General features: G+C 39.8%; 1 protein-coding gene across 6 annotated transcripts in view; it reads right to left on the reverse strand.

Annotated features, from left to right (window-relative positions):
• LCORL (ligand dependent nuclear receptor corepressor like) overlaps window positions 1-10,404 on the reverse strand; it is a 186,720-nt gene extending 176,316 nt beyond the window's left edge. For 2 of the 6 annotated variants that reach the window (XM_017871762.1, XM_017871765.1), the window contains exon 1: window positions 8,798-10,404. In XM_017871762.1, coding sequence (XP_017727251.1) covers window positions 8,798-8,951 — 154 coding nt within the window. In that variant the 5' untranslated portion in view covers window positions 8,952-10,404. The remainder of the gene's footprint in view (window positions 1-8,797) is intronic. The other 4 variants (XM_017871767.1, XM_017871763.1, XM_017871764.1 and 1 more) reach the window with 4 other exon arrangements.
• Window positions 10,405-16,611: the final 6,207 nt, after the last annotated feature.

The raw sequence follows: 16,611 nt of genomic DNA on the forward strand, positions 1-16,611 counted from the left end.
ATCACTGATACAGAACAGTATTCCCCATCTTACTAAGTATGGTAAATGGTAACGCCCATCTAAAAAACAAACATCCCTAGACCCCAGATGTCTCCAATTACTGCTCCATTTATCAGTTCTTCCTCAAAACATAGCTCTTAAATTAGTAGTTTACTACAAATGTTATCTCCACTTACACATATCTTAATTACTTTCTAACCTATTATAATATGGCTGCCATCTCCATCACTACTGAAATTCATCTAGTCAAGGTCACCTAGAGCCAAAAACAATGTACATTTCCCTGTTTCATGGTACTTGACATCTCATCAACACATAACAATCCCTCCTTATTATAGTATTTTTCTCTTTCCTCTAGGATTTGGTAATACCACTCCCTCCTTTTACTCTTCAGCCAGTGACCTTACTTTGAGGTTTCTCTTCTTCTGCCCAAGGAAGGCTAAGATTCCTTAAGGTGTGGTACTGAGTCATTTACTACTTATACTATCTAAACTAGCTCTAATATACTCAAGTTATACTCTAGATATACTGTTCCCTATTCCTAAGTAATCTCATCTATTTCTGTGGATTTAAGTATCATCTTTATGCTGGTAATTTTCTAATTTATACCTTCAGCCCAGATACCACTACTACATAAATATTATAGCATCTTTCATAAGAATAAAAATGGCAAACATTTGAGGACAGATATTATCCCAGTTTCACAGATTTCCATCTGTAAAAAGTGGAATGATTTGTGCCTAATGTTACAATGACAGGGGCTAAGAAGAAACTGGATTATTTCCATTAAGTCCTTTCTACCACTTGTGAGGACTTATTAGTTACTGTCCCTAAACAGTTTATAATTTAAACATGAAGACTACTGGACAAAATTACTTTCTATGTGCACACCTTGCGCACAGTGGTCAGAAAAGAATTGGCCAATTTAAATTAACGGAGAAAGCTCTTAAATTTGCTTTTCAATAAATAGAAAAGACTCCAGGTTGTAGTTGAATTTTTTTTTTTTTTTTTGAGTCGTGGTCTGTCACCTAGGCTGGAGTGCAGTGGCATGATCTCACTCACTGCAACCTACGCCTCCTGGGTTCAAGCAATTCTCGTGCCTCAGCCTCCCGAGTAGCTGGGACTACAGGAATGTACCACCATGCGCAGCTAATTTTTGTATTTTTAGTAGAGATGGGGTTTTGTCATGTTGGCAAGGCTGGTCTCCAACTCCTGGGCTCAAGTGATCTGCCTACCTCAGTCTCCCAAAGAGCTGGGATTACAGGGATGGGCCACCGTGCCCGGCCTGCAATTGAATTTTAAAGGCGACTAAGGATGCAGGGTAGAAGATATAACTAAAAAGATAAGAATTTGGAGTAATGTAGATAAAAAAGAACAAAAGCCTATGAAAAAGGTTGAGTTGTCTAAGGAAGGAACTAGACAAACTGAAGAAGCAGGCTGGTAAACCATGACCAACTAGATCAACATGGCTGGCAGCTTTTATTTCATGGAAAAAAAAGACAAATGGGAGATATTACAGCTTTGTAAACTATGAAATCAAAGCAGCTACTTTAAACAATGATTTACTATTGGTTGTAAGTCAGACTGAAAGACAGTAAAACCAGCAATGCAGACACTGATATAAACCAGAATCTTATCTGGATCTGTTTATCCTTGGATCTTGTCCTAATGCTTACTGCATTAAAAAAAAAAAAAAAAAAAAAAAAAAAAAAAAAAAAAAAAAAAGAATACATGAAGATATTGTAAAGAAGGTTAATAATAGCTTGGCAACAGATAGGTTAAAAAAGAAGAAAAGTAAGAAGCAAATGAAGCAAGCAGGATAGAGTTGCTGCCAATTATGGGGAAACTATATGAAAGGAAAGGAGATGAGATACAGACAATTCCTCATTTTAAGTTTTGTTTTCTATCAAACACAAAATTCTCAAAACAAAGTTTTATTTTGCTTTAATTAAGAACAAAGTGGTATTCCTTAAATACAAAGATGGCATTATTTTGTTAATCAGTTTTCTACTGGTAGCAGTAGGCTGATCTGGGTCCCCATTCACATTTTCTTATCTAGATTGTACGGAGAATAAAAACTCTTGAAAAGATTACCTGATTATAGATTCAGCTCTTAAGTATGAACTCTATAAAGTTAGGCAGGTCCTTAAAATTCTAGACCTATGTCCTTGGTGCTCTGTTATCTATCAGCCATGAACGCTAGTCATATATACCAAAAGGAAAGAATACTACTAAAACGAAAAGATAGAAACTTCCCACCAAAAATGTAGGTTATTACAATTGAAAGATAAGATTTACTAACGAGGAATAAAAAGTTACATAACCTAACCAAAAATCTATATATCTTTGTTGCTCCTTCCAAGACTGCACTATGGTAGAAGAATTAAAGACCAGGGTTGTAAGTCAGACAAATGAGAGGAATGTAGAGGACACGTAACAGCAATTTATCATGCGCACAGCCAATCAGGAAGCAGCGCACCCATGTAGCCAAACAAGGGATGTAGTATGTGCACAAAGAGGGCATCACACAAAAAAAGACTGGTTAAGACCAGTCTGTAGCCCATATCTAACATTTACAAACTACAAAATTCACACACTGCTTGGTTCCAAAGATGGCAGAATTTTACTCTTTCATATATGAAAAGATCCAAGAGTACAGAGAACTTCAAAATTTGCATGCAAAATTCATCAATATGCCTATTTTACAGAAAGACTTGATATATGTCTTAACTCTCCAACTACTCATCAGCATCACAGATTCCATTTGTCCAATGCACACTATCAGATGGTGCCACAATTTACAGCTTTTAAAATAGAAAACATATTTGATAGTGCTTGAAATAAACAGCTGTATAAACAAAGTCTTTTGGATAGCAGACCCATCCATACCAGTCCCATCAATCCAGATTTCTAAGTAAATCTACTCTTATGGGGTTTACATGGCAACAGTGACAAGATGAGGGAGAAGCTGGTAAGATATAGGAGCAGGAAACAAGAAGCATCCAGAAAGTAGCAGCAAGTTGACTAATAGGAAAAGTAAAATAGAGAGTAGATACCAACAAAAATTAACTTCAAGATGATCTAGTATGATATACATTTTTTAAATGAGCTAAAAATAATTTATTGTATTCAGTTACCACATAGCCAAAATAATCCTTTTGGCATCAAAGGCCTTCCTGGTTTCAAACACAAAAAGCCAGGATTAGACTAAGTGATACCCTGGGATTCTAAAACTACAATTCCACGGCTCTAGAATAGTCTAGAATACAGACCATTCAAGCCCTTACTATCTTTTCTTTAACATGTGCCACGATCTTTTCATTGTTCATCAGGATTCCTACCAGAAAGAATCTACTGGCAGAAACGTTAAGAGTTCAGAGCTGCTAATAACCTGTGTAAACCAATCATAATACTAGCAAACACCTAGGGAATGCTTTCTATATGAAAGACACATATCAACATATACTAACAAAATTAGCAAACAACCTGATTATCTACAATTTACAGATTAAGAAACTAAACCATAAAGAGGTTAAGCTACTTGTCCACCCTGCTAAGTGGTAACAATAGGATTCAACACAAGTAGTCTAGCTCTAGGACCTTTATGTTTATTTGCTGTTTTATACTACCAAAATAAAAGATTTGAGGAAAAATAAATTATGCTATAGGTTTGGTTATTATCAACAGGCTTTAATTAAGTGGTATCAAGAGTTGGCTGGAGCAACTACTGTATAGAACTGAACTATCCAAAGTGATAGCCATTTGCTACATGTGGCTATTAAGCCACCTAAAATGTGTCTAGTCCAAATTGGGATGTGCTATCAACGTAAAATACCTGATTTTGAAGACTTAATATTTTGAAAAACATAAACTAACTCAATCATTTCTATATGGATTAGTGTTAAAATTATAATATATTTAACACCTTGGGTTAAATAAAATACTCTTTTTAAATCTGGTTATTAGAAGATTTAAAATTACATATTTTACTTCCATTATATTTCTACTGGACAACACTGCCATGTAGGAAAGATACTGGAATTTACAGAACGACTCTAAACCAATCTTTGCCATTCTGTTTTGCTGCTGTTACCTCAGACAAAATGGTTACACTGATTATCAGCTTCTGTATCATAAAATCAGGTTTAAAACAGTCCTAACACCTGCTGCTTAGATTTTGGTATCTAAGTCTATTTCCCACTGAAAAGAATGGAGGTAAATTCAGAAAAGGAGCTCATGCCACAGCTTGGACAGGTAAAATACAAAATTAATCTGGAATATCTTGTTTTGGCAGAAATACACTGGAACCAGCTTGATGAGACACCCACTGGCCAAACCTGGGACAATTTGTGAACCAAAATAATGACAGCAATGGATTTAACCACTGAATAAAATTAAGAATCCATGAGTTCATATAGATAAAAAGAACTGAATAAATAATGGAGATGGGAAAGATTACCTTATGTCAGAATGTCAACTAATAATTACAGAAGGAATGAGGTCAGATAATCATCGATTGATGCTCAAACTTGTGGGTGAAGTTTTGATTATACTATGTAAATATACTGTTCCCCAAAATTATTTTTCCACAAACTGCATATTAGTTACAATGAGATAAATAATAACTTTCAGGGATACATATGAGGAATACCAGCTTAACAAAATTTTCAAAGCTGACATCACCAACACTGGTATACACCAACATCATGAATCTCAAGATATGATGTACTAAGAAGGGCAGAACATCTCTTAAGTGGTATTCCTGCCAAAATGCATAACCAAGCTAATCATGAGAAAGCAACAGACAAATTCAAATTGAGGGATGTTCTACAAAATAGCTGCCCTGTACTTTTAAAATGTCAAGGTCAAGAAAGAGTAAGGTTGACAAAGTGTTCCCGATTAAAAGAGACTAAGGAGACATAATTACCAAATGTAATGCATGATCCTGAAGTGGATCCCAGAATAAGGGGGAAAAAAGCTAACAGAAAAAATAAACAGATATAATTTGAATACGGACTATAAATTAGATAACAATATATCAGTAAATCTTCTGGTTTTAACAACCTCACTATAATTAGGTAAGACAGTATCCTTGTTTTTTAAAAATACACACTGAAGAATTTAGGGGTAAAGAGGTTGATGTCTCTGAATTACTCTCAAATTGTTCTGAAAAAATATAGAGAGATCAGTATAAAGCAAGAATGATAAACACAGCAAAATGTAAAACAACAAATGTGGGTACACAGGAGTTCTATTCTTCCAACTTTTTAGATTGAAATTACACCAAAATACAAAATTTTAAAATATTGGCCAGTCTCCCAGATCAGATATCCTAATGGACTATACAAGTCCTGATGATGTTTAAAAATGCACAGGTGTGTTTCTTTTATCCTAGACCTGTTTTAAATTGCATGACTTATCAAATGCTAATTATTTTATACATTTCATAAGATCCAGGACTGTATTTGTTATTTCTCAATATCATAGTTAGTACTAGGATACTATTTACCATATCCAATAAGCACTCAAACATTTGTTACATGAGCTACTGAAAACTATAACCCAGTACGGTATAGGCTAATTATAGAAAAAGAGTCAAATTATAAAAAGTACCAAAATGTAAACAGATATTAATTGGGACAAAAGGTTGTAAGACAACTCTTCAATGAAAAGAAAACTATCTGGAATGAATCAGAACAGTAGTTAAAAATCTAACATAAAGAGATGAATGCCACAATTAGAGGAAGGCAAACATCTCATTCCATATTAAGAGTTAAACGTTTACCTTTGTGGCTAACTACAAGCAGTCATGACAACTAAAACAACTTCCTTCCCTATAAAATTAGAATATTATATGAGTTATAAAATGAATCAGAGTTAGGCTAAGAACTGAGATTCAAAATCTCATTAGGGGCTCAATACTAATTTGCTGTACAACCCTGAGAAGCTGCCTACAATTCCGTATCCCACTTAAAATTAAGATGTTTGGATCATTTCCTTCCCCAAAAGGCAAGAAGGATATTATTTTGTAAAAATGGTTGTAAGCAATGAGAGCACCGAATATTACATATATATATATACACACACTGAATATACACATATGTGTACGCATATATATTCACGCATGTATACACATGCAAAGGGAAAAGAATATGGCTTTTTTGTAAATATGTTTACAAAGTAATGAATGTAAGGCACATTAACAGCAAAAGGTAATTATCTAAACTCCATTTAATCCCAATTCGCACTATAAATAAGTGCTTAACACCTAAGATGCTAAAAAAGCCCAATGAACAAGCGTATACTCTGTTTAAATGGATGTTATTGTTTATTTTTAAATAACAATGGGGTTGGAGATCAGACTGGCCAACATGGTGAAATCCAGTCTCTACTAAAAATACTAAAATTAGCTGGGCGTGGTGACAGGCGCCTGTAACCCCAACTATTCAGGAGGCTGAGGCAGGAGAATCGCCTGAATCCAGGAGGCGGAGGTTGCAGTGAGCTGAGATCGCATCACTACACTCCAGCCCGGGCGACAGAGTGAGACTCCGTCTCAATAAATAAACAAATAACAAAACCAACATATGAGACAGGTTTTAATAGGGCTTAATTAGGATGGGGACTGTGGGAAAAAATTCTCAAATATAGTTAGAAGCCAGGGACAAAATTTCTTTTCACATACGATACAATGTAATCGCATATTGCATTAAAAGTGTAATACAGTATTAACTTTCAATGTCTTCCAATTTTACTTGAATATACAAGATATTCTAGTTCCCTTTTCCATCAAATCCAATTAATTATGTTTCATTTAAAGTTTGACTATTTTCAAAAGTCTATATATTTTACGATGCAAAGCTATATATTTAATGTATCTAAATAAGCAAGATCAGGAAAAAAAAAACCCCAAAATATTCCAAAACATAAAAAGACATCCTCAAATCACTTTGTGCCTTGGCAAAACTTAACAGTAATATCATAAGCTAGTGTTGCAAAGCTGTCATCCTACCTAATTCTACCTAAATGAGCTCAGTAATTCTAAATTGGTGTCCAGAAGAGATCTTTACATAAGCAATTATCAAAAACAGTCCATTTTGTATTCAAGAAGCACAAACAACAATATTTAGTTTTTTAAACAATTTATATAAAGAATACCTAGAGATTTTTTACACTTCATAAACTAAAATCACTTATGAATACTAAAGCTATTTCTCATCATCTTTCCTTAGGGAAGACCAAAATACAGTTTTCTTAAGGGTAAAACAAAAGCAGTAAATTATTTAAACATCACTTAAATGCCCCCTAAAGTAACCTTCCTTTCTCGTACATTTTCTTATATTCAACGCATTCTGCGGTACACATTGCTGAATTGAAATTGTATTAAGTTTAACCTAATACGATCTCCTTTCCACTAGAGAAAAAAAGATCTTAAGGCGTTAACCAAACACACGGGAGGCGGGGTCGGGGGTGCGAGGTGGTGCCAGAGCAGATGGAAATCAGGTAAGAGAGTTGTTTTCTTAAGACACTAGGGTTACTCCCCAACTCCAAATGCCAAGATTCGCTCGCCGGTAGAGCAAGCTGCTGCCACTATCCACTGCTTCCACAATACAACCTTCCTTTCTACCTCTTCCCCTACACTCCCACCCATAACCCCTTCCAAAACAAACACCCACAACGCGCCCCATTCCATAAGCCGTGTTAGCCCCTCTAAGCCCACTAAACCAACCTGCTGGATAACAGCTCTATGCATTCTTCTCACTTAGGAGAAAAAAAAAAAAAAAAAGCGACTGCAGCAAGGTCGGGAGTCCCACCATTCCTGTCACCCTAAACAATCCACAGGGTGACAGCCCCAAGCCCAGAAGTTTGAAGCAAAACGATTCAGATCCAACCAAAAAGAGGGAATTGCAGTTGAATGGGGATGGGAGGTGGGGAGGGCGATGCGTGTATGTGTGTGTGTGTGTGTGTGTGTGTAAGGAAGAGTCCATCACATGACAGTGAAAGAGGACCAGAGTCGTCGGGGCGTCCGCAAGCAGAAAAGGGGGGGAGGGTGTCGTTGCCGTGGCAACACCCCCCATCCGTCCAGACTTCCAAAGAGGGAGGAAGAACTTCAAATCCCAACCGTCAGCGCTCAAGCGGCTCCTTCTTAAAGGGGTACACACAGCGCCGCCGCCGAGCGCGAGAGGGCAGAGTTGGGCGCCCCCCGCCCCTCGGGCGACGCCCCCGCCGCCCCTCGCCCCAGCCGGCCCATCCGCGGCCCCGCCCTACGAGCGCCCGGGGGGTCTCCAGGTCCAGGTCCCCGGGAACTGGCCGCGTCTGATCACCCAGCCCCGGCGGCGAGAAGGGGGTGTGTGTGCGCTCGGCGGGGGCGCGGACCAGCCCGCCTTCCTCCGGCCGCCCTGCCCGCCGGCTCCCCTCCGCCAGGGCGCCGACCCACCGGGCCGCTTCCTCCCTCCTGTCAGGGTGGACGGCGGGCGACTGCGGGCAGCGACGGGCGCCGAGGAGTTACGGTGAGAGCGCTAGCGGGCTGCTTCCGCGGGGGCTCAGCAAGCGGGTCCGAACTAACAGTTCCCGGGGAGCCCAAGAGCTGGGAAGGCGAAGGAGGGCGGACCGCGCCGGGCCAGCAGCCCGCAAGACAAAAGGCGAGCGCCGGGGCCGCCGCGCCGCGCCGCTCCCATCTCGCTCCCCCACCGAACTAACCCGAACGGGAGATTCAACTAAACCCCTCAGCCACAAACTCCTCGGGCTGCGACAGCCGTCGCCGCGCGGAGCCCGGAGCCCCGGCCCGCGTCTCTCTTACCTACACAGTGCATGAGGCGGTGGCGCCAAGAGTCGAGTTCCCGCCGGAATCCTCTCCTCTCCGCCGCGCACCGAGGGCTCCGGCACTGAGCGGCGGCGGCGGCGGCGGCAGCAGCGGCGGCGGCAGCGGCCATTCTCTCTCTTCCCTTGTCCATCTGCGTCCCGCGTCACGCGCCCTCATTTACATACGAGCAGCGCAGGCACGAGGCAGGGGCGCGAGCCCTCGGCGCGAGCCCCGGAGCGCGCGCCCCCCGGGAGGGGGGTTGATTGACACGTGTCACTACCTTCCCTCTGCCCTGCCCTCCCCCTCCCACCGCTCCCTCAGGGAGAGGCGGGGAGGGAGCCAGAGGAGAGGAAGCAACCTGCCGCTTCCGCTGACCCCGCCTCCCCACCCACTACCCTCCTCCCCCTCCCGCTGGAGTTTACTCAGGCGAGCCATACCGCTCCCGCCGCCCGCGAAAACCCTGAGCGGGAGCGAGAGACCCGGAGCCCAGCCAGGAACCGGCGTGCTAGTGGAGCGGACTAGCAACGCCTACTTTCTGCCTTCACTACCGCACTCCGACAGTCCGGATACTTCACTTCCCAGGCTCCATTGCGCCAGGATCCCGAAGCCGAGTTTGGCCCCGTGGCGCGTTGCTTGCCGGTCATTGTAGTCCAGAAGAAAAGATCGGTTCCCCCCCCACACTCGGGTTTGCAGGCTGGCCTGGAACTTCTCTGCGCCGCGCCGCTGAGGGTGCTGAGCCTGTCGCTCCCTGCGCCCGGGACCGTGCGCTGCCCAGGTGGCCGGTTCTGACCCGACTGCTCCGCGATGGAAGGGTGGTGGAAGCCGCAAGAGTTGTTGGGCCCCTTGTGGGTTCAGGCTTCGCTTTGTGTTCTAAGTGCTGGAAACTTTCCGGGGTCTCTGTCTTCCTGTCACTACGCAGGGAAAGGGCAAGCCGGTCATTCGGCTACATCTAGAATAACTGCCAAACGTCCAGAGAGAGATCCCGGAGTGACTTCGGTTTTCAAGGCGAAGAGATATCGGAAAGCGAGAATACTTGCAAGGACTGGGAAAAAGATGCGGGTTTTTTACACTGAAAATTACTTGCAGGGGACTGGGCGTAGCCGGCTGAAAACTGCAGAAGGAAAATTTTCTTTATAAGTTCCTGGAGGGCAGCGACCCACTGAGACCTCTGTACCGTGACATCTGTCACTCACTAGACCCTAGTACAGTGTGTGACGCGGGATTAAGCACTTTACAAATGTTATGGAATGAATTCTACGCCGTGCTAGAGAAAATGACTTCTTCAGAGAGAGCGAGAGAGGAATCTTATGTTTAAATACAGACTCCAATTAGAGTTTTTACTTTTGCACCAGAGCGATTGTGCGTTTGTTTCCATATACGTGCAGTTGATCAAGCCGAAGCTAAGCCACCCAACGTTTGCTAAGAAGTACTGTGTATTTCTGGAAATTTATTCACAAGTCCGTGGGAAATATGTTTAATTCTTCTTGGAAATCTCATAAGTTCTGAGTTCAGTACCACCTTCCATGTTTTGTGGCTTATCCTTAACCACCTTCTTTCTTTTTCTTCCTATGAGAAAGTATTTCTTTGCTCATTATGACTTCAGTAGTGAAGATGTAATTTTACATTTTCATAAGTTAAAAATAATAAAGTCTGAACGCATATTCACCTTTTCTAGAACGGTCACAATTGGAGTGCAGGTGAAATTACTAGTGAAGGTGATTTTGGAATTGTCAGTGGATGGTTTCAGTTAACCACTTCCACTCATAATTGCCACGAGGATCAGCCTTTGCAGTTTTCCTGATCGCTTTTATAGTAATCTACATTAGTTAGGATGGGAAAAATTATGGTGCAGTAATAAATGATCCAAGAATCTTAGTGGCTTAAAACAAGAACAAAAAACTATTTCCTGCTTATCTACATGTTCATCTCTGGGTGGCAGGAGGAGGGGGCTTCATTCCATGTGGAACGTCCCTCGTTGTGTAATAGGCAAAAGGAAGATGAAGAATGGCAAACTGGTTCTTCCTAAAAGTGATACAAGTCAGTTCTCACGTTTCATTGACCAAAGCAAATTATACGGGCATATAAAAAAGGGAGCAGGGAAGTGCGATCCTATTATATGTGCAAAAAGAAGATAACCATAATTTATTGGTAAATGGTATCAAGGATTACTGTGATCTATCTTTCTAGTCACCAGTTTACAGTTCACTTTCTTTACACTACAAAATAGATTTGCTCCTATCACAAAGTGAGACAATCCAAAAGTTCTGTTCAGTAAAGGCATTAATCTCAAAGCCTAGCATTTCTGGGTGATGCTTGGTAGTCTCCATATTGGAACTGGATAAAGCTTCTCTTGTTATAGACAACTAAAAAGATAAGGTATCCTCCCCCGATCTCTCTCACTTGCAATTTCTCTTCTCTCTTTCTCTCTCTCAGTCTCTCTCTCTCTCTCTCTCTCTCTCTCTCGCGCGCGCGCGCACACACACACACACACACACAGTGATGGAATAAGGACTAAATAGACATGGTGTCTTAGACTATTTTTTGCTGCTGTAATGGAATACCACTTACTGGGTAATCTATATGAAGAACAGACATTTATTGCTCACAGTTCTGGGGCCTAGAAAGTCCAAGATCAGGGTACTGGCATCTAACAAGGGCCTTCTTGTTACATGGCACCACAGTGGAAAGGCAAAGAGAAGGCAAATAAGTAAAAAAGGGCCAAACTCATCCTTTTATAATGAACCCAATCCTGCTATAAAGAATCCACTCTCTTGATAATGGCATTAATCCATTCACTATGCCCTCATAGCCTATCACTTCTCATTAGGCCACATTTCCCAGCACTGGTGAATTGGAGTTTATGTTTCCAACACGTGCTTTTTCGTGGACAAATTCAAACCACAGCATATGGTAAACATTCCTGTTTAGAAAGGAGAAAACTGGGAGACACACATGAACCGTTTCAGCAAATGTTTTACGACAGTTAGCATCTCCAACTTTCCAGCCTCTGACAATTTCCTTGCTACCACCCACTGAGCCTCTAAGTTAAAGCCACATATTTTAGATTTTCTGTTATAACTGTACCTCCTTCTGGGTGCCAATTGATACATTAGTTAGAATGTGCTATGTTCTGCTCCAGTAACAAACCCAAAATCCAGCAAACTCAAAACCTCAGTGATTTAATACAAAACTTAATACAAAAGTTTATTTCATAGTATACTATCCATCTTCCAAAGGTCAGTGTGGAAAAGGATGGAAAGAACATAAACCCTATAAGCCTCATGTCCATCCAGGGACTGATGCTTCTGGGGCTATGCCATTTGGAAGCTCCCCAGTCACCATAATGAGAAAGATGATGCTAAATCACAGTCCAACTCTTAAGGCTTCTACCAGAAGTGACACATTTCAGTAGATGAAGCAAATTTTATGGTCATTCCTGACTTTTAAGGAGTTATATATTAGAAAGCTTTGAGGGCAGGGCAAACCACCCCACAACTTAATACCTTAAAACACCAACTGTTCATTTAGCTCATAATTCTGTGGAATGAAAATTTGTGCTAGGCTCAGCTGGACATTTCTGCTGGCCTCAACTGGACTCACTCAGGTGTTTGTGGTCAGCTGCCTGTCAGCAAGGCAGCTCTGTTTCTGAGGATTCTCTGACTGTCAGCTGGGAACACACAGCAATGAAGCCAAGTATCATCAAGAGGCCAGCCCTAGCCCTAGCTTATTCACATGGTAGCAGTCAGAGGGATCCAAAGTGTTGCAAGAGAAGAAGTCCCCATGCACAAACACTTTTCAAATCTCGGTTTGAGTCACATTTGCTCTGGTCCCAATGGCTAAAGCAAGTCACGTGGCCAAGCCCAGAGTCAATATGGGGAGACAGATTCTACCTCTTAATAGAAGGATCTGCAAGTCACATTACAAAGGGATTTGGACAGAGAGAAAGAAATAATTTGTGGCCACTTTTGTAGTCTACCACATTTGGAAAAGTGCAAGGTTATCCTATTCTCCAAAAGAAGGAGAACTAAAGATATAAACAGAACTAATGAGTATCACATATCTAGAATTTCTGGGAGAAGATAAAAGATTAAGGCCAGAAATACTGAAATACACAAATGGAGTTAACTTTGGAATTCAGCTTCACTTTGAAGAGCAAAGAAGTTTCCATGGCAAGTACTACAGAATGTATTATAATTACCCAATGAACCTGAAAATAGGAGTCTAACTGATTAACCATTACATTCTAAGCATCGAGTGCTGGGCCAGGCACTAATATGGTGTCTAATATTTATTTATTGGTTTGATACATGTTTGAGTTATCTATAAGGTCAAGTATAAAAAGAGGGTCATATCGGCCGGGCGCAGTGGCTCACGCCTGTAATCCCAGCACTTTGGAAGTCCCAGGTGGGTGGATCACCTGAGGTCAGGAGTTCGAGACCAGCCTGGCCAACATGGTGAAACCCCATCTCTACTAAAAATACAAACATTAGCTGAGCATGGTGGTGGGCACCTGTAATCCCAGCTACAGGTGGGAGGAGGCTGAGGTGAGAGAATTGCTTGAACCAGAGAGGCGAAGGTAGCAGTGAGCCAAGACCGCGCCATTGCACTCCAGCCTTGGCAACAAGAGCGAAACCCCGTCTCAAAAAAAAAAAAAAAAAAAAAGAGGGTCATATCAAAGATTGTCTCCTACACTGAAAATCCAGTTACTCACAAAGGCATTTCATATAACAACAGGTATATGATATGAAATGTTAATATTCTTTGGAGAAATAATTTTGTTCTGCTATCTACTTCCTATACATGTTGTACCAGTTATTTATTGCTGTGCAGCAAGCCAATCCATAGGGTAGTTGCATAAAGAACAACCACTAGATATTATTCACAAGTGTGCAGGTCAGATGGGCTGTTTTGCTGATCAGGTGAAACTCTGCAAATCTTACCTGAGATTGCTAGTGCTGGAAGTTGCATGATCTAGAATGGCCTCACTCTGGTGTACAGTTTGGCTCCCAGTTTGCTGGGGTAATGAGAATGACTGAGTCATGTGTCTCTTACCATCTAGAGGCTAGCTAGAGCCAATAATTTATGCAGTGGCAGCATGTGAAGCACAACATAATGATAAGTACTAATGTAGAAGTGCTTTTCAAGTGAGCTTGCATCATGTTCTGCTTGCTGCTATCCTATTGGCCAAAGCAAATCTCATGGTCAAGCCCAAAGTCTGAATTAAAGGACACTAACAAATGGCATAGATTCAGAAAGGTGTGCACAAATCTGGGTCATCACTTCAATCAAACTACCATCAGTAACTATCCAAGTTCACTATTATCCGCCTAAAATTGATGAGCACATCTATAGAGTTCTTAGACAGTACCAAGACATATAAATTGCAGGGCCAAATAATAGTGTATTAATTTGTTTACCAGTTAGCGAATATCAAGCTAGGGTGCTTTTTAGGAGGACGTGATATAACAAATACAAATACATTGGAGAAGTTTGAAATACATTTCCACAATAGAGAAATACAAAATTACAGAGAGGTATGACTAGAGTCATATTTTTGAGATATTAACCCAAAATGAAAGCTGTTCTTATATTTTTTAACAAATATAAACAATCCAATATACTAGTAGGATTGTAAAATACCTACTCAATTCTATATTATCCATATATACCACAAAATGATATATTTTATAATTTAATAAAATCTAAACAATTTTGTGTGCATTAGATATTTACAGTTGTAAAGCATAACTGCTAGATACTTTAACTGTACAATGCTTTATAATGCTGAGAAACTATCTTTTGAGTAAATTATATCTGTCTTGTAAAGAATCACATTTTACTATATTTCCTTTGGTTCTGACCGGTAATACAGTTCACTGATCAAAGATTAAAACTTCAGAGAAAAATTTGATTAACCAATTATTTAGGACATAGAACAAATTTCTTTTCCAGAAAATTTCTAATCAACTACATAGTCATATTATACCAAATTTTACGCAAACATCTTAGATTCACTTAGGCTCATAAGTCGAAGATTTCTCAATAATCTTCTTCCTTATGGAAGTACAGACTCTAAAGACTTCATTAACTGAAATACATACATGTTAATGTATTTATTTTCAATACTGCAGTTAAATAGTTAGAGATATCTAAAATATATGATGATTTTGTCTTCTTGATGCATTTCCAAATACTATCAACACCTTTTTATACATTTTGTAGGAACAAAGACAAAATTTTACAACAGGAATAATGATTCAAGAAACAGAAATATAGTGGTAATGTACTTCGTTTCTTAGATTATACTGTCTCCTTTTCTCCTATTCTAAGACTATCCTTAGTATACATAATAATGGGCATGATAGCTGGTCCAATTCTGTCACTTATATCAAGGTGGCATCTCCGATTTTTGTTCTCTACTTTCATTGTTGAGTTCAGTCATTGGATACTTTAAAAATATTACTGTTATATCCTGTTACTGTCTTTATAGTAAATATCATATAGTTGGACCTAAGATTTACTATATTAGGACAACTCAGGCCCTAAACTGTCAGGATAATTAATACCAAAATTAGGGTGAGTATGTTTTCTAATTTTTTTTTACGTAAAATCATACACCTTTGAGCTTGGCACCTGAATTTAATACCATTTACCATCTACTTTCTCTTGCATCCAGGCATGATAATAGGACCTGATCTATCACTACTCTTTTTGTGTCCATTTGAAGTCACTTCTCTGGCCTAACGCATTATTGTCACTTTCATTTTCAGTCTTTTAATAAAATTTCAATGTATTAAAGGCTCAATGATGGCAATTTTATCCAATTTAATCCAATTGCACAGTTCAGTATCAAAGTAAAATAAAAATGTCATCTATAGTACCTAGACTATCTCAGTTTAGAGGTAATACAGATCATCTAGGTCAATCCCCTAATTTTGCAGATAGAGAAATTGGGCCCAGAGAGGATAAGCAATTTATGTAGGTCACACGGCTTATTAGTAGCACACCCAAACTAAAGATCAATTTCCTGATTCCTAATCTTGACTCTTTCCTATAATAAGAGCTATCAGTTTGGCATTTATACACATTATTAATTCATTTACCTTTTACCATAATCTTATGCAATTAAGTACTTTCATTATTATTATCCCCATATCAGACAGAAAGAAATATAAATTGACTTCGGGATGTTAAATAACTTAAATAAGTTAGCATTATCTAGCTAGTTACTGATGAAACTAGAATTTGAATCTTTGTCTTTCCAAGTTTAACTACTGCTTTTCACTGGAGAACAGGAAAGAAGGTGAAAAGCTGCCTATTAAGGAATCAGAAATTGAGGAAGCTGGATTTTTTTCAGATTTTCAGGAGTGGCTACTGATAATGTCTCTATCTTTGGGGAAGATAGATAGTGACATTTTCAGTAGCACACAAAACTATGGCTTCTCAATATTTAACCTATCATTCAACCAAACTGGGGTTTTTGCTGTCCCCGTCTGACATTCCATGCTATCCTACTCCCATAAAGAACACTTCTCAACTGAGTGGTGATTATTACTACGTTCTATGCTCTTAGAACACTTTATTTTTCTCATGAGTCTTACCGTATTTTTCCATGTAGTGTAATTATTTGTTACTATTTCGTATTGTTTCTCTGTATAACCTTGTAGACTGTGAAGTCAGAGCCTGGTATTCACCACCTCTGTGCATTCTATACTTGCATTCTACACCTAGTAGGTATCAAAGAGACTTTTGTTGAGTTGAAATGAAAGAGTAATTAATTGAGTTTTTTTTTTTTTTTTTTTTTTTTTTTT

Source organism: Rhinopithecus bieti, unplaced genomic scaffold, assembly GCF_001698545.2.
Source record: "Rhinopithecus bieti isolate Rb0 unplaced genomic scaffold, ASM169854v2 scaffold_6151, whole genome shotgun sequence".
Classification (NCBI taxonomy): Eukaryota; Metazoa; Chordata; class Mammalia; order Primates; family Cercopithecidae; genus Rhinopithecus; species Rhinopithecus bieti.